This window comes from Gallinula chloropus, assembly GCF_964237585.1.
Source record: "Gallinula chloropus genome assembly, chromosome: 19".
NCBI lineage: Eukaryota > Metazoa > Chordata > Aves > Gruiformes > Rallidae > Gallinula > Gallinula chloropus.
Window position 1 is genome coordinate 6659469 of NC_140104.1, and position 23539 is coordinate 6683007.

General features: G+C 58.0%; 2 protein-coding genes across 2 annotated transcripts in view; both read left to right on the forward strand.

Annotated features, from left to right (window-relative positions):
- Nucleotides 1–5726, forward strand: part of RNF43 (ring finger protein 43) — a gene marked incomplete at its 5' end in the record, with an annotated part of 49586 nt that extends 43860 nt beyond the window's left edge. The window contains one exon of the mRNA XM_084272947.1: nucleotides 5280–5726. Within this exon, the coding sequence (XP_084129073.1) occupies nucleotides 5280–5323 (44 nt within the window). The 3' untranslated portion in view covers nucleotides 5324–5726. The remainder of the gene's footprint in view (nucleotides 1–5279) is intronic.
- Nucleotides 5727–8760: 3034 nt separating this feature from the next.
- Nucleotides 8761–11521, forward strand: SUPT4H1 (SPT4 homolog, DSIF elongation factor subunit). Its single transcript, XM_084272845.1, has 5 exons — nucleotides 8761–8854; nucleotides 9225–9331; nucleotides 9422–9477; nucleotides 9684–9737; nucleotides 11119–11521. The coding sequence occupies exons 1-5, from the start codon at nucleotides 8786–8788 to the stop codon at nucleotides 11184–11186; spliced, it is 354 nt and encodes a 117-aa protein (XP_084128971.1). The 5' UTR covers nucleotides 8761–8785; the 3' UTR covers nucleotides 11187–11521.
- The last annotated feature ends 12018 nt before the right edge of the window (nucleotides 11522–23539 follow it).

Sequence of the window (23539 nt, forward strand, 5' to 3'; positions counted from 1 at the left end):
TGGCTGCAGGCAGAGGCATTATCGTTAAGGCTCATTGGGCTCTAGCTGTTTCAACCAACTGCAGCTCACTGGAATCAATAAGGAAGGAAGCGTGGGGCCGGTGGCAGCAGTAAAACAGACTGAATGAGTTTATGGGTTTGCACATCCCCCGTTCCTCACCTGCCTCTGCTGCGTGGGAGCTGCTTTGTAGTGTCTTTTGGAAATGAGTTGTGATTGAAGTTTGGCCCTTTGCCTAACGGGGCATCTCTCCCCGAGAGAGGGAAATGGTGTTTGGGATGAGGCTGCTCCAAAGACCCTAACTGAGTTTAGCTCCCAGGTCTTGCTCTCTCAGGCTCTGAAATCAGCAACCTGCCTGTCAGCACGGGCAGGTGCTGGCTCTGAGCAGAGCCTGGCTCCCTTCCTCTCCCTGCCACTGACTCACTGCAGGTCCTCGGGCAAATCATTTTGATGCAGGTACCAAGTACAGATCTAGCTGCCTAATTTCTGTTAAAATGCAGGCCTGACACTCGTGACTCACCGTGCCCATTGTGCTGAGGAGATAATAACTTCCTCCCCATGCTCGTCTATCCAGCCCTGCGCCTCACCCGGCTCCTGGTAGTGAGGCACCTGCCGAGGAGGAGGAGGAGGATGGGCTGGCTGGGGGCACGGTGCTGGCTGCCTGCGGCGCTCTGGGCTCCCAGACTCCCAGGAACAGATGGATTTTCCTTTTCCCAGGCACAGACGCTGCAGGTACCAGGGCTGTTCACAAGGCCTGGAGGGGTGCTGCTGTTTGGTGATGAGGAGGCAGCAGGGGCTGGTTTGCCAGTAGCTTGATGTGCCTGAGCTGGAGGCAGTGGGCAGAGGCATGGCCAGGACACGCAGCCCTCCCAGCATGGTGGCAGGGGACCCCTGCATACAGAGAGTGCTCCTGGCGTGGGCAGGCTGCTCGGGAGCTGCTGTGAGCTCTCATTTCAAAAAACAGAGAGGACCCCCCCCAAATGCCCAGAGCAGGAGCCTGTGCAGGTAATGCGGGGCGCTGGGTGCCGCAGTGCCGGGGGCACTGTGAGGATCCGTGCTGTGGTGCTGCTGTGTCTTTGTGGACAGTCCCAGCAGCCCAGACCTGTGCCCACCTCTGGAGGGCAGGGTGGGGGAAGGCTGACACTCACCCAAAGCCAGTGCCAGCCTGCTGTGCCAAGCACGTGCAGCCTTCATCCCCTCTTACCACCCTAGAAGGACCAGGGGGGTTGAGACCAGTGTGCCTGTGTGTCTGTTTGACTGCAGTAGCTTCTGAAAAAGCTTTCAGGGCCAGCCAGAGAGTCAGAATCTCCTTGTAAGATGGACAGAATGCACAGAAAGGGAGGAACTGAGGGCAGCTGAAGAGAGCAGGAGGTCATGCAGAGCTTATGCAGAAAAGCCATCAAGCTGAAAACACACTGGTTGACACAACCTCTGAGTTACAGTCACATCGGTTCTTTATCTTAGAAAGGGACTGGACATAAATCAATAGAGAACAAATAAAAAGAGCAAAGAACATTCTCAATAGACAGTCCCCTGCAAGCAGAACACAAAAACTAGACCAGGAGACCAAGGAGAAATGCACACAAGCCTCTAGATAAATGTTGCAAGGCTAAAAATGTAAGTGGGTGAATCAGAAAGCCTGGCTTGAAATTAAAGTTCTGACATAAACTTTTCCGAAAACCAGTTTAAAAACCAAACAGACAGAGGGACCCTGTAATTCCTGGGTGAAATTACAGAGAGGAAAAGACTGTGTCTCTTCTGGTGGCAGGGGAGGGACGCCACGCATTCAGGAGAGCGTGAAGTCCCATGACCAGCCACACACAAATCCCTGAGGAGGAGCAGCGTGGTGCTGGGGTTAGAACACGCTGCATTGGCTTGGGCTGCGGAGGAGGAGACCACATGCACATGAGAATCTTCATCACTGAATTGCTAAAGGAGGGGGTCAAAAGAATAAGATGCTTTGGGGCATGGGGGTTGTTGAAAGCCCCCAGAAAGGGGCTGGCCAAGCAGTGGAGCAGAGAGGGTGGCTAGAAGCAAGAAGCTGTTCTTCCAAAGGCCCTAGCTGTGGCTAGACTGTCAGTAGAGAGTGCAGACCCTCACTCAGGCAGGCCGGGAGGGATTTCTGTGAGTAACCCATGGAAACGAGAGACTATTAGTGCAAACGTTGTCAGCCCCATCAGAAGGAAGAAGGCTGCTGGAGGCTCTGCAGGCACAGGGAGCAGCACAGGTCTCAGGGATGTTCAAGGGCTGTACCAGCATCACAGCAGAGCCAGCTGAATTCACTGCTCTGGTGCTCAGCAGGAAGGGCTCCAGGGGGTTCTCACCCTGTCACGTCTCCATCCAGGGCATGTGGCAGAGGATCCCTCATAAACCAACCCATCAGCATGAGTAGTATGCCTGAAGCACATCACTGAAGTGGCTAGTAACAAGTTGCCAGGGCTACAGGTCAGTCCCCTGGGCTTTGTGCACAGAACTCTAAGCCCTGGACGTGGGCTGCCCAGAGCCAGGAGGAAGAGCTGGGGGCGATATCGGCTGGAAATAGCCGAAGCCACAGGACGATGAGCCTGACTTTCCTGCCAAGCACATCATTAAAAATTCAAATACAGGGTCTGACTTGTAGGCACAGGGCTAAACGTGAAATCCAGAGGAGGAGGCAGCACAGCTTTTGTAGCAAGAGGCAACGCCTCGCCGGTCTTTTGGGGAATGAGGCTCTCAAAGAACAAAAGGGAAGGTGCTCTTACAGGTAAATAACTGGCTAAAAAATACCAGACCAAGTCCACATCAGTCTTATTGAAGGAAAGGTACTTGGAGAAGGAGGAAAGTGGAGTTCTCCCAACTGTCTGCACCTTTCAGCAAGCTCATGAATAACCTGGGCAAGTTTATAAAATCCTTCAGCTTTAAAACTCATTGCAAAGTGTTGCAGAAGGAGCATCCAGTACTGAGTTAGCAGGGAAGAGTGCTGGGTGACATCCCATCCAAGTAACACAAGATGCCACAAGTGAGCAAAGCCACTTCTAAATAAAAATCCAATTATTATTATTATTAGGAGCTAGCTGGGAACAGCCAGGGACAAGCAGAAGATGCCAAGTGCATCAGGCTGGGGTAGCATCCACTGCTGCTCAGAACAGGACACGGCAGGCTGGGGAGCAGAGCAGAAAGGTATCGAGTACAATCACCACAGTGGGGTTTTGCTGAGAAAACAGAAAGCATATGGAGACTTTCAGGTGGGAAAAAGATGATTAGCAGAGGATATGAAAGGGTATGAAATGAGGAGAGCAAGGGAGAAGGCAGATGAGGCTGCTGCTCATGGCACAGTAAATCACAGGGCAGCGAGAAGCTTTAAGGCACCCAGTGAGGTAACAGCGTGGTGAAGCTGGTGCTCATGGCCCACAGGATGTAGGTGCCAGAAGTAAAATGGGTTTGAGAGCCTTAGATCAAGAGCTATCAAATGCAGAGATGCAAATACAATCTCTGGCTCAGGAAGTCCCTAAACCAGGGTTTCCAGAAGCTGAGGGTGCTCCCGTGGGATGCAGCACCCTGTGGGTGTGTGCTCACCTCGCCCTGCTGCAAGGTGAGGCAGGATTCTGGTCCACAGCCCCTGGAGAAACTCCCCTGCACTGGCATCACAGGGAATAACGCTGCCCACAGCCATTGCCCATGTGCTAGGGATGATCCCAGAGACACTTTCATGACTGTGGAGTTTCTGCTGCTTCCTCGAGCCCCCTCACCAGATATTTTTGGTGGGGTTTGCATAAAGACACATCCCTGCCTCTCTTGACTGGGAGACAGTATCTGGGAGTCCTCTCCCCTGGCAATCAGTCCTCAAGCAATGCTGAATGGATCCTTTTAAGAGAAGCCAGGCAAGTAGCAGTGGGTTACAGCTATATGGCTTCCTCAGCCACCCCAGTGCACAGACTTTGTCCCAGCACAGGCTGATGAAATCGCTTGATTTCTCTCTCTGGGAAATCTCACCTCCTGCAGCATGCTGGCAGCATCCTCCTCCTCTCCTCCATCTCCTGCCTCTCCTCTCAGCCATTCCCTTTCATGTCACGGCTTTGATCTTTACTAGAGAGGGGGAAAGGGATTAGAGGGTGGAAAAAATCACCATGAAAACCTGATACCTGAAGAACGAGACTTCTGGTGTATGGCCAAGGTACCCAGCAGCCGAGCGAATTCTAGACCTTTCTTTAACCTTCCCTTGTGTTTGTACAGCAGAGGACACCCACACAGGCACCATTTTCAGAAAACATTTTAATAATGCTATTGGAGACTGGGGGCACCCAGCTGACCACAGAGTGACTGTACAGTCCCTTTCTCCTGGCACATACATGAGGAGCAGTTGGCAGTGGCTTGTTCAGTGTGCTGGTGGCAAAAAGCACAAGCACCAGCTAACCTCAAACTCTCACTTTGGGCACTCTGACCATACCTGCACACACAGAGATACACAACTCTGTGCTGGAGCATTCATTTTCCCTTGGGGATTAACTCCAGTTCCTAAGCAGAACCTCATTTGGTTTCTTCCTACACACTGGTTTGTCAGAGGTCCTGTTCTGGTGGGTGATTTATAGCAAACAAGGATTTGCTGTGACTTCCCAACAGTTGTTTTGAATTGCTTTCTCTGGCTAACTGTAAATATGGGGATTTGTTTTGGGTTTCATCTCAGGGACGTTCAGGGAAATGGAAATGTGAGAAATAACACATCTGCCTTGACTGGGCCACGCTGGCCCTGTGTGAGAGCTCTGGGCAGGCTTGAGAGACACCCAGGAACCTGGACACCATGAAACACACGTGCAGTCCCTTCCCTGCACACACACACCACCTGCAGCCTGTGTCTGCTGTCTGGTGTTCCTGCTGCTGTTGTCCCCGGTCCCTGGAAGGCGCTGCCCTGGCACCGTGTGAACATGAATCAGTGTTATTTTCTGTTCCAAGTCATGCTTTCAATGGCACTACAGGTCTTCCTGACAGAATAAACATCAAAAAGCCTCAAAAGCAAACATCTAGTAGCGATGTGACTGCTGGGGTGTGCCACCCCCTTAGCCTGTGTCTTCTGAAGCCTTTAAAGAGCAGCTGGACGGTTGATGTTTTACTCTGCTTTAGCTTAAAGGACTGAACTGATGGGGGAGGTGGCCAGAAAAGTTTGTCCAAAACACTGTGAGAAACTTGGTGTCTCTCACTGCAGCATCTGCTCTCTGTATAGCAGGGACAAGGCCCCAGCAGCTGCAGAGTCCAGGAGCATCCAGCCAGCCACAGCTGACGCTTCTTTTCCTTTCCTTTGAATGCAGGATCTGAAGAGGAGGTCCAGGATGTCCATGAACACTCAGTTTAATAAAACACTGGACTGTTTACTTACTGGAGAGCTGGAACAGACAAAGATGCTCAGTGTACCAGCTGTGGAGGAGCTCCCATCTTGCTGTCTGCACAGGCAACGTGTAGGAACCAGCCCTGACCTGCACGGCCCACGCCAAGACGCAGCCTGCAGATCAGCCACGTGACACTGGCGGTATCCTCACGTGTTCACACACTGCAGTGGTCATGCAAACACAAAAGAGTTGTGTTCTCCAGGCCCCTTTCTCCTCTGAAGGCACCAGCAGCTCCTCTTCATCCTGTGGCATTGGTCTGTGTGGGCTGGCTCACTCAGAGACCGGTCTTGGGAGTCACCAGCTGGAGAGCTCGTGGAGTGAGTGCAAGCTGCTATTTTGGCATGTTCATGCCACAGAAGGTTTTGCTAAACACTTCAAAAATAAACCAGCCTTCAAGACCAAAAGCTGCAGAAGTTACTTTCTGTGGCCTGGTAGCTCCTGACTTCATTTCCTCACTTAGGTCAAAAGCCAGACTTCTTCATTTTAACTTTTCCACTCTTATTTCAGACACAGGAACAAGCTCTTCTCCATCTCAGCACTCGCAGGTCTGCCCTGCTTCTTCTGACTTCATTGGAAGCCAACAGATCTCACCACTTCTGATCACCTCACTGCCCCTCAGCTGACGCCATCTCAGCCCTTTGCTGTGTTTTGCCAGCAGCAGGAGAGGCAAAGACATAGGGACAATGTCAGCGTTTCTGGGAAGGAGCTGGGCCAGGCTCTTTCCATTGCAAAGAATCCACCCTCTCATCTGGCAGTGTGAACAAGCCTTTCACTCATCCTCTTAACTCCTCCTCAAAGGAGGGGTGATGGGCAGCCCTGTTTGAAGCTACTCCTTTGTCGAGCATATTTCAAGCCTGAGGTGCCCGTCGCAGGAAAAATTCTTGAGTTCACCTGGCTCCTGCTTCTCTCCTTCCTCCCTTGTTGCCCCAAGACATGGCAAAATGTCCCAGCAGAAGCATCCATAATAAATGCAGAGCAGAGCCCTGTCCACACCCCAGCCTTACCTTCGTGTTTCTGAGACACATTAAATGATCCTGCAAAGGAAGTTTTCAAAACATCCTTCTGCCTTTTCTAACATTTTGATGATGGAGAGAGAAACCTTGAGAAATTGCTAGGCTCTTGGGTTATTATTCTCCCCCCCCTCCCACTTGTGGGCTGGGTTTTGTTTGGTTTTGTTTGGGTTTTTTTTCATGTTACAAGTTCTAAGTTCCTACATCTCATCATTTGGGAACATTCAAGTAAAATAAAACCCGACAAATTCAAAGCACAGAGAACCCAAAAGGGTTTTCACACAGCAGGGAATTAGACTGATGAGTTCATTGCCCTAAATGACCATTCAGGCCAAAGAAGCAGCCAGGTTTCCACGTGAAGTGCAGGTTTGTACAGCACCAAGTGTTTCCAGAGTTAGTGCTAAGGAAGCATTAGCAAGGATACAGCACTGGACCTGAAGGTATCTCCTGTCAATCTGAAACCCAGTGTAGGGACAGACTTCCCTCATCTGCTCAGTGCTCCCTAAGCTTTTTCTGTGCCTTGCTTCAAAGCAGCAACTTCTCCAGCTTGAGAAAGCACACTGGTTAGGGAGTCTCAGTTCTTACCCTGCCTCTGCCTTCCTTCCTTGGGGAGGAAAGCTTTTTACAGGGTCTGCTGCCCTTCATCTTTGGACAAGGCGTGTTTGTCCCAGCTGCTAAGCAGTCACTGACATTCAAGTGATGGTGTTAAAAGTCAGCACTGTGTTAAACAAACCATTATTCCCTTGCTAGCGTTCATTCCTTGTCTCTTGGGAGTGGGTCACTGCAGGACCTCTCAGTCTAGAGAAGAGCTGAACTTCTTTCATCAAAGAACCCAGCAGAACCATATTTTAACTTTTTCAGGCTCTTCTTGTCCAGAGCAAGCAGAAGACAGGAGCTCAGGTGTTTTCTTCCCTGCAGGAAAGTCAGTCTTAAACTGGATGAAAAATAACCCCAGGAGTGAGTCTAGTTCAGCTTCTCGTGCATGTAGCCCATGGCTTATCTCCACCAGCTCCCCACATCCTTTACCATCCTGAGGGGCTCAGATGACATTACAGAGGGGAGGGTCAGGAATTCTGGGTGCTCTCACTGGTTTCTTTAGGAGTCAAGAGGGCCAAGAGCATCGAGGGATACATTTCACTGCCTCAAAGGAACGAGCATCTAGTTTGCAGCCTAAAGGTCCCCCTCTCTGGAGGGCTCTGAACCTGCAGCAAGCCCCAAGCTTCTTGAAAGCGGTCAGTACTAATGTACCCTTTCCACTCCCTACTGCAGTATTACCAGGCTGTGCAGGGTGGTGCCTGCTTTCAAGTGTTTTCCTTTCCTGATGTTATGCTGCTGCTCCTTTTCATCCAAGCAAACAGCCATCCTAGATGCTGGGCCACCCTCCCCGGCGCTTCCTGAGCTGAATGACAGTGTGCAGGTCTGTCTCAGTGGGTTTTCAGGTGGGAGGAGAGGGAGGAACTCTCTGGGATGGTGGTTTTTAAGATCCCTTCTGTAGATGGGCTCCCATCCTTGGCCACTTGGAAGGGAAGAAGCGATACCTGAGAAAATGGGGAACGGGTCCTCTCAGTTCCTGCACTGCGATGCTTCTGAGTGCTCAGTACCCTTGGGCTGCGTTACTGAATTTCTTCAGCATCACTGCAGTAGAGTGGAGCTCGTTTTCCTTCGATGCACCCAGAGTCCCAGCTGAAAACAAGATGGAAGCCAGAGCACCCCAAACTCGCTCTGCCCGAAACCCCAGCCCTTCCCCAGGGACTGCAGCCTTCCCAGGACCTCCCACCCAACCGGGATGGGTACCAGGGCTGGCTGGACATCCTCCATTCCCACACAGAGCCTGTCCTGTGCCTTTTAGAACATTCAGATCCTTTTGAAATGTGAATATAGGGGGGTTTTTTTTTTGGTTGTCGGGGTAATTTTGTTTGGTTTTTGTTTTATTTTCTCCGAGTCTGTCCTGGCTCCTGGGGCTGGGGAGTAAATTATGACACAAAAAAAAGAAGCAAAAAAAAAACCCAAACCCGGAAGAATACGTTTTATATCTATGCAAACCCTGTATATTTATGTCCGATAGAAACAAAAGATGTGTGAATATGCTGATGTGCGCAGAAATATATTTATTTACTAATATATTTATCCATGTACCCGCTCTGCTCGCCTGGTTTTGTTCTCCCCACCGACCCATCGGGGCTGCGCTGCCCAAGGCGCCTCGGGCCGCCGCCACGGCGGGGAACGGCTCCGGCTGCGGCCTGGCGGCGGGGCCCGCACCGCCGGGGCCCGCCCCGCCTCCCTCCGCTCTCTGCCGCCCTCCCCCGGGCTACGGAGGCGGCGGCCCCGGTCCCCAGCGGCCTCCACCGCCGCTGCCAGGCCCGGCTCGGCCCCGCTCTGCGCCTGCGCGGCGGAAGCGCAGGCGGCGGCGGCGGCGCGATGGCGCTGGAGACCGTCCCCAAGGACCTGCGGCACCTCCGCGCCTGCCTGCTCTGCTCCCTCGTCAAGGTGCGCTCGGTCCCGGGGCCGCTCCCCGCCCAGGCCTCCCCCTTGCCCTCCGTCCCGGGACATCCCCTGCCCGGCCCGCGCCTCCCTGCCCCGGCCCGGGCTCCTCTACCCCGCTGCCGCCCGGCTCGGGCCTTCCCCGGCCTCTGCGCGCTTCCCCGCCCCGACGGGCCTTGCCTCTCTTCCCGGGGCCCCCTCCCTTCCCCCGGCGAAGCCCGCGTCCGTCCCCGTGTCCTGCCCGGCCCCCCCTCCCGCCCCCGGCTTCCACGGGGCTGTCCCCTCGCCCCTGCGGCCGCCCCAGGCCCGGCAGGGCCCGGTCCCTCCTCCCCCGGCCCCGCGTTGATGCCTCTGCCCGCCCCCCCCCCCCCCTCAGACCATCGAGCAGTTCGAGTACGACGGCTGCGACAACTGCGATGCCTACCTGCAGATGAAGGGCAACCGGGACATGGTGTACGACTGCACCAGCTCCTCCTTCGATGGGTGAGTGGGGTCGCGGGTCCCCAGGGTGCCTGGGGATGCCGTGGTGGCACCGGTCCGGGATACAGCCCCTCACTGCCATCCCTCCCGCAGGATCATCGCCATGATGAGCCCTGAGGACAGCTGGGTCTCCAAGTGGCAGCGAATCAGTGAGTGGTCTTTCCTGGCTGTTTTGGGAGCCAGGGATTGCTTTCCTCCAGCAAACCCTTGTCTGGGGCAGTGGGAGATGCTGTGGGGTGCTGCGGAGGGGATTTCTGTGCCCGATGAAGGGGGGGATCTGCCTAGACTGGCTGGTAGGAATGTTTGCCCACCCAGCTGCTGCCATTGGAGTAACTTGGTGTTTTCTTTCCCCCAGGTAACTTCAAGCCAGGTGTCTACGCAGTGTCTGTGACCGGCCGCCTGCCCCAAGGTAACACAGGCTCCTGCACAGAGGGCAGCTGAGGGATTATTCTGTGCATGGGGCTGTGGCCATTGCCGAGGTGACAAACTGGGCTGTGCGTTGTGCTGTACCTGTATGATGAAATCCAGGTTTGGGTGTTCAGTGAGCAGAGCCCACAGCGTTGTGGGCAGAGCACACACTGTGTGGGTGAGGGAGATGCTGGGTGGGAGGGGAGGGATGGTGTCAGGGCTCTGCTGGCAGGTTTTCTGCCCGCAGTCATTCAGCACTGTGGCTGCCAGAGGTTGCTACTGAAGATGCTGCTGGTTAAAACCTGTGGTAGCAGGCAGGCCCCCGGAGGGAGAAGCTGTGATTGAAGGGTGACTCCAGACCGTGAGCGCATTTCAAACCATTCAGCTACAGGGAAACAAAGGTTTGTCCAAAGAAATGGTGCTGTTAGGGCAGTCTTGGTAAGCAGATGCCTGTTTCCATTGTGTCTCCATGCCAGGGGCTTACATTAAGGTGGGTTCTGTGTGCTTATAGATGGAGTGGAGGGTGCAGAGGTTGGCCTTATCTCTGAAATGCAGCGACTGCACCGTCTGTCTAGCTGAGAGCCCCTGCCCTGTGTGTGGGCCCAGAGCAGACTCCTGTGCCCCTTCCCAGGAGCGTTGCAATTCTATAACCCCAGGGTGAATCCCAGGCTCCTTGTTTCTCACCTCCACCATCTGCATTGGGAAGGAGCTGGAACATCATGAGGCTTGAAGCCAGGGCCCGCTGGCACGGCTTTGGGTGCACCTGAGATAGCTGGAGTGCAGCAGATGATGCTCTGAGCTCAGTGCAGCTATGGGCAGGGAACAGAGGGCAGCAGGCAGGGGGAGTGCAGGTGGGACACGCTGCCTCTGGCCTTGCTCAGCCCTTCCTTGTGTCACAGGGAGGAGTGAGGGGTCAGGGGAGCATGTGGCAAGCAGGCTGCACTCGAGCTTGGCGTGGGGCACTGGGGAGAGCTGTGCTGGACCCCTTGGTGCTCTCCTGCTAGTGCTGTTCCTAAGGAGTTCCTGAGGAGCTGGGGTGTGCAGGCAGGTCACAGAAGAAGCTCAGAAGTACTCGTAAAAGCTTGACTTGTTCAGCACAATGATAATATTGGAATATTTTCAGGTAGGATAGAATGTAAATAAAATCTTTATCTGGTTCTTTTCCAAGGCAGAACAAGATCTGCCTTAGAAAAGAACCTGGAAAAGATCTGGTGTGGGGGATCCCTGTCTAGGCATTTAAGCTAGAAGAGGGAACACGAACGAAGAAGATGACTGTCCAGTTCTTGATCCCTGCAGTGAAGGCTGCATGACAGAGCAACCCTGTGATTTCAGGGCTCCCCATCCCTAGAGAATACTGACATGTGCTTGTCTCCTTGCTGCAGGTATCGTCCGAGAGCTGAAGAGCCGTGGTGTGGCTTACAAGTCCCGAGACACAGCTATAAAAACCTAAGGGGCTCTTGTGCAGCCCAAAGGATTCCCCAGTGCTGTGTTCACAGAGGGTATGTGGGGCACAGCACTGAAACCTTTTAGCTTTAGCATGTGGGAATGTGAGCCTGGACTCGCTGGCTCAGCTCCTCTTGCTCAGAACTTCTGGACTTTGCTGTACCACCGTCTGCACATGCAGCCCATGGAGATTTATTTGAGCCTTGATGGGGGGGGGGTGGGTGTGAGTAGGGCTGGGAAAGCAGCCTGTAGTGTTGATGCACAAGGTTTTTACAGTTGGTAGAGAAAAGAGGAGAGCTGGGGTATAGCAGTGTATATACATCAATAAAACATGCTTCCTGGTCGGAGCCAAGTCCATCTGTACACCCGGGCACTGGTCTCACCTGCCACAGGACATGGAGGGTGTGTTGAGGGGTTTCACACTCAGCCCCATCCCTGTAACTGGACCCTACACCCGCTGTCACTGTTCCATGACAGTGTGTATGCCATGGGACAAACTCCAGGCCCAAAAGGGGGTCCCTGCCCTGCCAGAATTGGAGGGGTAGGAGCGAGCAGGCTGGGGATTTGTGCCTTACAGCTCATGCTGGGCGAGCTGCTTGGTTTGCATCGTGTGCTGGTGGCTGCTGGGGGTCACAGTACCTGGGTTGGTCTGCAGGGCCCTGTACAGGCTGCTGGGCTGTGGGGCAGGCAGAGCCAGAGCAGTGCCCTGCTGCCATGGTTGGAAGTGGCTTGGGGCAAGCAGTGGTGGAAGCCCCATCCAGACTCCTGTTTGGAGACGTCTGGCTGTTGTGTCAGCTAGGGCAGCCTCTGCACTGCACGGGCTCCTGAGGGATTAGGTCTCATTAACTGATGAGTCTTGGCTTAATTTCTTTTGTAGTTCAGCAGCAGCCACCACTCAAAGGAGCCTTGTCCAAGGGCAGAGTCCTGGATCAGTAGCTCTGTGAAATAAGTATCTTCTTGTGGGTTTGGTCTCCTTTTCCCCCTGAGATAATCGTGTCACTGGAAAGCCCAGTTTGTATTTTCAGCAGAAAACAGTGGGAAAGCAATACAGCCTGAAATACAGCCCTCTGACCTGGGGTGGAAGTGGCTACAGTGAAGGTGTTGCTGTTGGGGAGTGCTGCTCTCAGGAGGCAACGTGCTCTTGTCTGTGCTGGGCTGTAGACCTGGCCTGAGAAAGAGTCGCTGGCACTGCATGTCAGCTGGAGCTGGGCTGGCTGCAGGGCTTCAGGTGTGTGGCTGGAGAAGGCTGCCATGGGCAGGGGGCTGTGTGGGGGCCACAGTGTCACAATGAAGATGTCTTAAGCCACATTTCTCTTGGGGACTTGCAGACATGAGGCTTTGCCTGGTGCAGGCCAGGTCTAGGGTGTGTCAGTGGTGGCTTTGGGCCCCAGCACACACCTCCAGGCGTAGATGGCTTTTTGTGAGGAGCTGAGGGTGCCTCAGCCCCTGGTCTGGGTGTTGGAGCTGATTCTTGGGAAGCCAGAGCAGGAGGTTCATGTCCTCAGACAGAGGAGGGAGTTGGCCGTGGCTTTTATGCATCCTTGGTGAATATCCAGAGCACTTCAGTTACCTGGGGGCTGTCCTCCAGGCTGGCTTGGCTGCAGCCCACGCTGCTGATGCCCCTCAGAAAGACCTGGTGGGTCAGGTCTGTGTGAGCGCTGCGACTGCCCCGGCAGCCTGGGAGCGACTGTGCAGGGTGCTGCGGGTCGGAGGCGGCAGCCGTGGACCTCCAGGTCATGGGGGGGGGGTGGGTTTGGTCCGGCCGTGCCCAGCCCTCGGAGCATCACCCCTCGGGTGCCACCGGGTGGCAGCACGGCGTCGTGGAGCGGGGCTGGAGCAGGGGTGAAGCTGCTGGAGACAGGCCCGAGTGAGACAGCTTTGGGCACATCCTCGTTCCCCACCGGTTTCCCAGTGGGTTTTGCTCCCTCTCAGCTCCTCAGCGGCTGTGCTGAGGTCGCGTCCCCCGTGCTGGCTCCAGGGGTGGGAAGGACCCTGCTGATGGAACACCAGAGGTACATCAGGGCCCCTTCCCCATCCCAAGCCACCCTGTTCCTTGGCCCCATGGCACAGAGATGACGTGAGGGCTCTGGGCAGGGCCCTGGGCAGGGTGGGCTTCTTCAGCCAGCTCCTGATGTCGGTCCATGGGCGTGGGGCTTCAGGTCTTCTTAGGAAGCTGCAAGAACACAGATACTGCCCAGGACTGGGAGCTCAGCTTAGGAAAGTGTCCCCAAGGCTGCTGTACATGTCACTGTGCCTCCCAGGGAAAGGCAGGGGGGCTTCTAAACCCCACAGAGCCCTCACCCTTGCACAGGAAGCACATCTGACCCTGGCTACAAGGAGCTAAGAGTGCTGGGGGCTGCGGTGTGAATGCAATAGAGCCAGAGGCACGCTGCTCTGAACACCAGTGGTCTTTCACAGAGCACTGCACCTCCTCTGCCTCACAACTTGCAGAGCTTCCCCAAAAAACCAGTGCCTCTCCTCAGGCTGGCGTAGTGGGCCTCTTCACCCACGCCTGCGCTGCATCTCCCAGCCCACGCCAGCCGAGTGATTCATCGCTCCCCAGGCTGTTCGAGCTGCGGGTTGGATCCCTCTGCAAACACCTGAAATGAGTGTGTTCAGTGAGACCCAAAGGCCTGAAGCTTCCGGGTTTCTTGGGGTTGCAGCAGAAAAAGCAAAAAAAAACGGATGCAGAGCTTCATCTGCTGAGGAAAGTAGGGCAGGGAAGCACTCACGTTGAAGAAATGGGTGGAAAAATGTGCGGCGGCGGCCGGGGCTGTGATCAGGAGAGACAGCGTCAGGCAGGCAGGCAGGGAGCTGTACGTTGAGGCAATTTAAGAAGCTCCTCCCCTGCACCAAATGACGCTCAAAATATTTCAGCCAGGCCTGAAATTCCTGCAGGTTTGGCATCCTGAGCAGCCTGGCAGCTCTGAGGCAGCGGGGTAGGGGTGAAGCGGTGGGGGGGGGGTGGTGCTGGGGCAGCCAGGAAGCACGAGCCAGTGGATTTCTTCAGGCAGGTTTTGAGAACCGATACCCCAGCTCTCCCTCTGGGCCAGAAAAGTGAGTTTCCAAAACCACAGAACCCAGTTGCTCTGTGTGAAGCAGCTGCTGGGAAAGGCCCGGCCCAGCTGCCCCCACCTGCGTGGGGCCCTTCTGTGTACTCCCCCCCCACCCCAGGAACTGGGACCTGCCCAGGCATGCTGCTCCCCACCGCCCAGGGGGAAAGCAGCTCACCTTGGACTTGGTGGTGTAGTGTGGGCAAGCTGGGCTACACACACACACAGACACACACACACACACTCACTGCCCTTCCCCACCCCCTGAACTGTGTGTTGGAGCAGGCTGGGCTGCCGCCGAGGGGAGCACCCCCAGCCCTGCTCCCGGGGATGCTCTGCCCACGCCGTGGCCTCCTCACCCGCTGTCACCTCCGTGGGGCCGGCTACAGCCGCGCGTCAGGCCTGATTCACCCTAAATCCACTTTCACTTGCTGCCTCCCTGCCCTCCCACACGTGGACCCGGGGGTGCCCCTCAGCCACCCCTGTGCCCCTGGGGGTGGGGAGGGGGGCTGGTTCCCGCAGGGCTGCGGAGACCCTTGGTGATAGGTGCTGGGAGGGGGAGAATCCCAGTTTAAACCTGTTTTCCTTGGGAACTGGCCAAGGAAACTGGCAGGGTGGCTGTGCAGGGGAAGATGACCGGGGGTGTCCTGCCAGTACCCAAGCTCCCTGCCAGGGCTGGGGGAAGCACTGCTGCAGGCAGGACAGCAAAGCCACGGTGCGTGCCGTTAGCGGGGGGCCCATGCTGCCCATTGCCTGTGTGTTGGGGCCTGTGGGCAGCAGCCGTGGAGGTGTGTGTGATGTGGTGGGGAGAGGAGGGGGCCTGCGGCAGCAGCTGTTCAGGCAGGCTGCAGAGGGGATGGGTGCAGGGTTTGGAGGTGCCAGCAGCTCAGAAAGCTTTCCCAGGGTGGAAGAAACCCAGCGCGGCTGCCACACGTGTTGTCCCTGGGGGGTTCCTTGGCGATGGGGGCAGGTGGGTGAGGAGGTGGGATGTGGTCCCTGCTGGGGGGGGATCTGCAGGGAAAACGGGAGCTCTGATGTGTGATGGGCCTTCTGGGTGTTTGCCCTTCAGGAATTGCAGCAGCAGGAGGGGGCTCTGCTCTGCAAAGGAGACACAGACCGGTGGGATGTGGGCTCCTGAAGAAGGCCTGCACAGGCCATGTGCAGATGGTATTGGCAGCCCTTGCAGGCTCTTCTGCAGCCAGGCTCTATGCTGCTTTGTGGTGGCCACCTCTGAACCCACTGGTCTGCTGACACTTGGGGTTTTGGTGGATAGGGGACGTGAGAAGCAGGTGGAGGGTCCCAAACTTCCCCTTGGCTGAGACCCCTCACCTGCCTCTTCTGCTCCTGCAGCTCTGTGTCATGGGAAGGGGAGATACCCAGGGTTGGTGGGGCAGAGTTGGGTCTCACTCTGACAGTGAAGGTGGCTGGGGGTTCTGAGGGCATGTTTCCCTAGGGAAAATGGAAAAATGAGACCACAGCTGAACTCACAGGAGGGACTTAAGAACCTGATGCTATCTACCCTGTTCTCAGCTCTCCCAGACCTCCTGCTGCATCCTGGGTGGCACTTGTCCTCCTTCCTCCTGGCCCGACGTGCATCACCCAGGCTCTGCCCAAAGCAGGTTGGAAGCAGCTTTCCCCATGCCAGGGGAATGCTCCCTCTGCACAGGCAGTTGCAGTAAAGCTGTTTAGTGCCAAAAAAGAGCCCTGGGACACGTGCTGGGTGAGGGTGTTGTACCTCCCCGGCAGGTCCCCCATCAGCCCAGGCACGTGGTATGGGGCAGGGTCTCAGCACACCCCAGTGCCCACAGCATCAGGCCCCTTGGCCAATCTGAGGGCTCTGACACCACGCTCCCAGCACAGCCTGGCCTGCCTGGAAAGGCACCATCAGAATCCCTGAATCACAAGGTTGGAAGAGGCCTTTGAAGATCATCAAGTCCAACCATTCCCATCCTATGTTAATCCATATCCCTAAGTACCTTATCTACCCTTTTTTTGAACACATCCAGGGGATAGTATATCCTGGCAGCCTAGTCCTTGGCTCCTGTGGACCCTGGAGATGCACAGCTCTTCCTGCCCTCTTGTTCTGGAGCCCTGGGGAAAGAGGGACTGGCACCACAGAGCTCAGCCCCACATCTCTGTAGCCCATCCTGCCCCGGGTGGTCCTTAGCACCACAGGGCAGCTTTCATCCTTCCTCTGTATCCCTGCTGGGCTCCGTTTCAAGCATCCCCCCCCTCCCAAACAGCCTTGGTCTTGGCACCGAGCACCCCAGGAGATTGCGCAACGCTCGGACTAAGGCAGGGAAGAGGAAAACAGGAGTCATCCCTCTGCGCAGCACTGGGGGCCACAAAAGGGGGGGGGGGGGGAGGGCTGAGGCCCCCTGACCTGTGGCCTCCCCTTCCCCCACCTGCGAGGCCGGTTGCAGCAGGTGACATGGAAAATGCTGGGGCACTTTGTGCCCCGCCGGCGCCAGCCCAACGGTCCCGCGGCCGCCATTGGCGCAGCCGGGCCGCGATTTGTCTATATATGGGCAAAGCGAGGCGGCCGCCTCAGCCCGCGCGTGTCCCCGCGCCCGCCCGCCAGCGTCACGGCGCCTTTTTGAGGTTTCCCTTGGCGGGCTCTCATTTGCCTCCCGCTCGCCGCCTCTTGCACCCAGCAGTTTCTAGTTGACTCAGTCCTAACGGCCCCGCTTCAACCCCGGCCCCTCCGGCAGCGGTGCTTCCCAGGGCCGCAGGCACGGTGTGGGTAGAGTGTCAGGGTGGGAGCACCCAGGGAGCATCCCCCCCCCAACACACACACACACAACCAGCGTCACAGACTGGTGCTTGGCAGGGAGCCATGGGTGGAGGGGGGGATGGGGGAGGCTCAGCCTGCACCCATCTGGCAGCCCCTCTCTTTAGGGTGCAGAGGTGGGCACCCGGCTGTGCCAGCAGGTTCTTCCTCATGTCCCTTTGTGCCTGGCAGGGTGGTGGCAACAATGCTCTGCCCGTCCAAGAAGCTCCCAGGATCTGGTGTAGACTGAGGGTGCAGCAGCAGCAGCCCTCCCTGTGTGCTCTGGGAGCACTGCCTGGTCCGAGCCCATGGAAGCCCCTGGTCCTGATGGGTGTTTGTGAGGCTGAGCCTCGTGCTGCACAGCAGAGCAAGCTGCACCCATCTCTTGGGCCTCAAGCCCTCCTCTGAGAGGCGAGCTGGTGGCTTGTGTTGGCAGCACAGTCATTAGGCTTCAGTGTTAACAGTGACATGACTGAAGAGCCCAGTGAGGGTCTGGCTGAGAGGTGCTGGTCTGGGCAGGTTCTGGATATGGGCTGGCAGCACCCCCCTCCCCCACCTCCCCACTTTCCCAGTGGCTCCCAGTCACTGGAAGGGACTCAGGGAGCCTTTGGGTGAAACCAACCCCTTCCTCCTCCTCCTCTTCCTCCTCCACACGTCTCTCAGGCCCAGGCAGTGCTGGCTGGATGGGAGCCACGTGGGCATGGTGGGGCAGCACTGGGCTGGGCCCACGGCCCAGGGCCTGGCAGGAGTTTTGTCTCCTTTAAAGAGGCTGAATGAAGGCAGCTGGAGCGGCGGCCGCTTCCCCTGCGCTCAGCGAGCGCCACGACCACAGCCGAGGAGGGGAAGTTGCTGCAAGACACGATAAGAACTATCAGCGCTTTCGCAGCGCCCGGGCTGCGCCGCCTGACAAGGGCCCTTCCCCCTGCCCGCGGCCCGGCGCCGGCCACGCTGCTGCCCCCCAAGCCCCCAGCTCCCGCTCCCCTGCGCTGGCCGATACTGGGAGAGATACTGGAAAAGCAACAGCCCCGTGTCCGAGGAGGCTGTGGGGAGCCCGGCTCCAGGGTGGTGGGGGGGTGGCAGCAGGTACACACACACACACACCCATGTGCAAGGCAGAGCAAGAATTGGGGGGCTCCCTTGTGTGCATGGGGATGCTGTGGGTGTTCGACTGGCAGAGCTGAGGGAGCTGTGCCACTGTGGGGGGGGTTTGGGAGCTGCACCCCAGGGGAGCCGCAGCACCCAGCACCCTGCTGGGCCCTCGGCAAGTCCCCCGGGTGATGCTGAGCAGGTGGGCAGGGTGCAAAGAGGGGCCCTGGGAGCGCCGGGGAGCAGAAGCTCTCATGAGGCCCCTGCGGGAGGAAGCGCAGGCACGTTGGCCTCCCTCAGCTCTAAGCAGCCTCCGCGCTTTCCGCCCTGTGGGAGCTGTTTTGGCCCCGCTGAGCCGAGCAGAGCAGGACCAGTGCTCCAGGGCCACGGGCTGGGGGGAGAAATTCCTGCAGCCTCGTTTGCCAGTGGGTAAAATTAACCAATGCCTGGGGATGTGGTAAGTTCATCATCAGTTGGAGACTCTCAGACCCTCCTCGTCTGAGGCCAAGAAACCAGATCTGCTGATTTCCTCCTTGCTGCGAGGCAGCGCAGGCAGAAGGAAACCATCTCAGGACGGTTCCTGACAGAGAATGTCATGTCCTCCTGTCGCTGCTCGGCTGGGGAAAGGGGAAGCGTCACCTCCCCCACTTCCCTGATGGGAAGGCGACCGCAGGTCCCCAGCACGGCTCCTCACACCCGGCAGCTGGCTGGGTGCAGGCAGGCAGCAGGCAGTGCTCTGCCCCATTTTGTGAGGGCTCAGCTCCTTCCCTGCCCCGGGGACTCCTCTGGCAACATCCTCCAGCACCAGCCACGTGCTTTGCCCTCCCCCCCTGACATCTTTGCCCTCCAGCGTGGTGTCTCCCAGCTGCCTCCATTCAGAAACATCTTCATCTGGCCTTTGCCTTAAATGGACCAGTGAGGGGCTGGCTTCCTGCCTCCCCTGCACCCCGGCTTCCCAGTATTTAGCAGGGACCAGCCTGTCATCACAGCAAGGCACACTGCAAGGAACATGGCCTCAACCCCAGAGCACAGGGGAAAGTCCCTCAGCAGCACCTCTGGGACCAAAGATGCCTCTTCCTGCATCAAAAAAAAGCTCTTCAGCTCTGCTCTAAGGACACGGTTGCCTGTACCCCTTGTGTCACCACGCCAGGGTGGATGCTGTCTGGTGTTTGCTGGGTGCTGTCTCCAAGGAGGGGGTCTCTGGGTTGGGAAACAACCTGCTCATACCCCCAAGATGATGTTCACCTAGCCCAGCACCACATCCGTGGGACCAGCCGTGCATGTGGTGGCCTCTGCTGCTGGCAGGGAGCTGCTTGCTGTGTGCCTCTGGTGAGGCAGAGGGATGATGCTCCAGGGCTGGAGCTGTGCAGGCTGCCAGGCAGACCCTGGGGACACATCACCACCCCTGGCTGCTGCTGAGCTTCTCGCTGGCCTGGGGAGCAGAGGGGCCGGTGACCAGCAGGGATGGAGATGGGCAGAGGGGCCAGCAAAGGGTGGAAGACTGGGCAGGGACGGGAGGTGTGGGGACACACTCGCTCCAGCCATTTCTGGGCAGGTTTTGCCAGTGAAATCCTTTGGGCAGTTCACAGCATCGTAGGGGTTGGAAGGGACCTCCAGAGCTCATCAAGTCCAACCCCCCTGCCAAAGCAGGGTCCCTGGGACAGGTCACACAGGTCGGTGTCCAGACAGGGCTGGAATATCTCCAGAGAAGGAGACTCCACACCCCCAAGCAGCCTGTAAACCTCAGTTTGGAGTTTCCTGACCAATTCCCCCTCCACCAAAATGCTGCTGCCCTCAGCGCACGTACTGCTCAGCCACATCACTTCTCACTCTGCTGCTGCTGCTCGGGTATTTTTGGCTTTGCTCTTCCCCTGCCTCCTGCAAACCTCCCCAGAGGGTTGGTTCTTTAACTCTGCTGCCGGATTATCGGTGGGGGGGGGGTGTGGGGGGTGAATCATGGCAGCCTAAAAACGTGCCTCATGCAGAGCCGCGTGGAACCGCCGCGCGGACGGACGCAGCCTGGATGCAGTCCCAGTTCCAGCCCCTTCTGGGGATTTAGCTTGTAGTTTTTAACCCAGTTTAACAGCGACCTGGGCCTGCAAACCACCCCAAACCTGGCTTTGTGTTTTCCTCCCCAGGGGCCTCTGGTCCCCATCAGCCGTTACGGCTGCCCAGGGAAGTCGCTGTTGCAGAGCTCAGAGTGGGTGATGGGCTCCGGGGCTCTTGGGCAACACGTTTCCTAAAGAGCAGGTCGAGGGCTCGCACCCCACCGGCAACCACATCCTCACTGGCTTCACCCCCATCCCCAGGCAGCACCCTGAGGCCTGCAGACCCCCACCACGGGCTGCCAGCTCCTCCATAGGCCTCCTCAGGTCCCACCACGAGGATGGGGCAAGAGCACATGGATGAGGAGCCACACAGCATCTTGGCTCCCCCGTGCCGCCATCCTGGCCCCCGTGCAGCTGGGGGGGGGGGCGGGGGGGGATGTTTGGGGCTGGTGGCCCTGTGCAAACAGCCATTTTTTTTTTTAAATCTCTCTTTTTTTTTTTTTTGGCACAAACATGTTTGTCGCCCTCGGCAGCGCAGCCCAGGAGAGCGTAACCGGCTGCTTTGCAACAGCCCCTGGTGCTTCCGGTGCTCGGCAGCACCCACCCCTCACCCCACGGCTGAGCTGACTGCGGTCAGGCTGTGGGGTGGCGCTGGGTGGGACCCGTGCACCGTTATCTCCTGTGCAGCTACGGCTCTTCCTGTGGTCGTGGCCACGTGGGCAGGATGGGGTTAAAAGCAGCCCCCTCTCCCCACAGGGGCCCATTGCTCCTTGGCCACCACCGTCGCCTCATGCAGCACAACACCGCACCAGGACCCGACATGCGCCGACAACACCCGGCATGGGCCACCGGCATCGGGCGAGCACCACCGGCACCCGGCCACGGGCCATCGGTACCTGGCGTGGGCCATGGGTACCCGACGTGGGCCATTGGCACCCAGCACGGGCCGTCAGCACCCAGCACGGGCCATCGGCACCCAGCGCGGGCTATCCACGCCCTGATCTGGTAATGGAGGGACCATCCAAGGTGCCTACGTGGCACTTGAGAAGCAGCGTGGGGTCTCCTGGGATGCCGGCGGCCGTGGCCCCGATCCCACTCTGAGGGGGGGCAGTGGGTGCTGGGGGCTGATGGCAGGTAAGGGGGTGCCCCCCGCCCTCCCCCCCCACCCCTCCATCCTGGGGAGAGGGGTGCAACAGGGCGGCACAAGGGAGGAGGCGCCACGTTGGCGCCTGGGCGGAGGCTGAAAGAGCCCAAAGCAGAAGTTGGGCTCAGGGGCTTTTCGGTGGCAGCGGGAGCGGGAGCGGGCGGACGCGGAGGCTGGCGGGGAAGTCGAGGTGAGGTACTTGGGTGCTGGGACCACCGGGTTACCCCACCACACACCCCAAAGGGCAGTGGGGACAGCGAACGGGTCTCCGTGGGGCTGGCAGATGGGGAGAGGTGGGGTCCTATGGGGAGCCCCAGGCTGCGAAGGTCCTGTGGCCTCAGGGGCAGGGGGATGGGGCAAGGGGGTCTTCAGTAAAGGGTGGAGAGATGTGGTGGGGTCCCCTATGGGGAAATTTCAGAGGTAATGGGGGTTGGGTTTGCTGTAGGATCCGCCCCCCCCCCCGGATGGGACAAGTCCTTTCTGACCAGAGTGAGATTTGGGTGGGGTCCCCGCCATGCAGACAAGGCAATGCAGGGACCCTGTCACCCAGGTGGAGTTCACCATGAGGTCCCCACCATGGGGCCGTGACAAGGGGGCCCTCTGTGACGCAGATGGGTTTTGAGGGACAAGGATGGAGTTTGAGGTGGAACCTCACCCTTGGGATCCAGGTTGGGGGGTCCTCTGAGACCAGGACGGGGTTTGAAGGGCAACAGTAGAGTTCAAGGTGGGTTCTCCACTGTGCGGACAAGATAAGGGGGTCCTCTGTGAATGGGATCGGGTATGAAGAGGACATCTCCCCGTGGGGGCAAAGAAAATGCATCCTCCATGTCCAGGATGAGGTCTGAGAGGGGATGATGGGGTTCAGGGTGGGGTCCCCACCTGCAGGAACAAGGCAGTTTTGTTCTGTATGACCAGGTGGGGTCTGAGGTGGGGTCTGGGAGCACGTCAAAGTGGGCTCCTATGTCAAGGATGGAGCATTAGGTGGAGTCCTTCCTTTGGGGACAAGTCGAGGCTGTCCCTGATGATGAGGTGTTGGGTTGCTTCCCTGCCTTGGGGACAAGGTGAGAACATCCCCTGCGCCCAGGATGGGGTTTCAGGGGGAGGATGAGGGAGCACGAGGCAGCACCTCCCCCCCGTGAGGACCGGGATGTCCCCATGCTTGGCACGGCTCCCCGAGGCGTGAAGTGACGTTGGCTGAGGGTCTCTGTCCCCAGGGCAAGGTCAGCCCTGCAGTTTGCGACCCTGGCCACGCTGATGCCAAAGGGGGCCCTGTGGCCGCGCCACGTGGGGCGCGGGAGGTGGCCCCGCGCGGGCGGAAGCCGGGCAGCCCTTCGCCGGAGGAGAGCGACCGCCGGACACCGACTGAGAGACAGTGCAGTCACCCATAAAGTAGAAAGCACTACTAAACAGCACTGCAGGGTGTAGTGTTTCCTACTTTATGGATGAGTGTACTGTGGGCTACGGAGAAGAGAGCAACGCCGCGACCCGTGGGCTCCTCACCACCTGCACCTGGCTCACAGGAGGGTGCCAGCGCCCGGACACCCACCCCATGGGCATCACCACCCTCCCCCCGGGGCTGCAGATGCTCTGCTCATCCCCATGGGGACCGGCCACATGCACAAGAGGGGCCGCGTGGCCCCGTGCCCCGTGTGCGCAGCAGAGGGGCCCGTGGGGGTTGGAGTGAGCACCCTGCTGGGAGGCCAGGTAGGTCCCAAAGCCTCCAATCCCTAGTTTGTTCTAATTCCCTCCCCATCTTCATTTTCCAAATCCCTGGGAAGAGCTGGGTGGCGGTGGCCACACGCAATGGGAAGAGGAGTGGGAGGAGTGGGGGGGGGGGGGGGCAGGTGGGGGCTCTGGGGTGGCTCTGTGCCACCGAATGGCTGCTAAATAAAACTCTTTCCTCATCCACGTGTGGAGCTGTTTCATTCTGTCCCTGGGAAGTGCAAAACCAAGGACAAGGCACCGGCAGCCACCCGGCCTGTGGGGTTCCCCTGCAGCCAGCACCCCCCCCAGCTCGCACGCTGCCTGAGCCCGTGTTTGGAGCCTGGGGGAGCCACAGTGGGACCAGGGTTGGGGGTGGTGGGAATGGCTCCAGAAGAGACAACAAATCTCAGCCCACCAACTCGGGGCTCTGGCCTTCAGCCCCCCCAGGGATCACTGGCACAGCCACCCATGTCCTGCAGCAGCCTGGGCCACGGGCACAAGGCTGCTCGGAGCCAGGGGACCCTCCTATGGTCCTTGTATCCTACACCCTGTAGG

What these genes read in the sequence shown, in the direction of transcription:
- SUPT4H1 (XM_084272845.1), top strand. Translation starts at nt 8,786, where the DNA reads ATGGCGCTGGAGACCGTCCCCAAGGACCTGCGGCACCTCCGCGCCTGC. An exon ending in ACCAGCTCCTCCTTCGATGG is followed by an intron (nt 9,332 to 9,421) that starts GTGAGTGGGGTC and finishes TCCCTCCCGCAG; the next exon opens with GATCATCGCCATGATGAGCC. An exon ending in CTCCAAGTGGCAGCGAATCA is followed by an intron (nt 9,478 to 9,683) that starts GTGAGTGGTCTT and finishes TCTTTCCCCCAG; the next exon opens with GTAACTTCAAGCCAGGTGTC.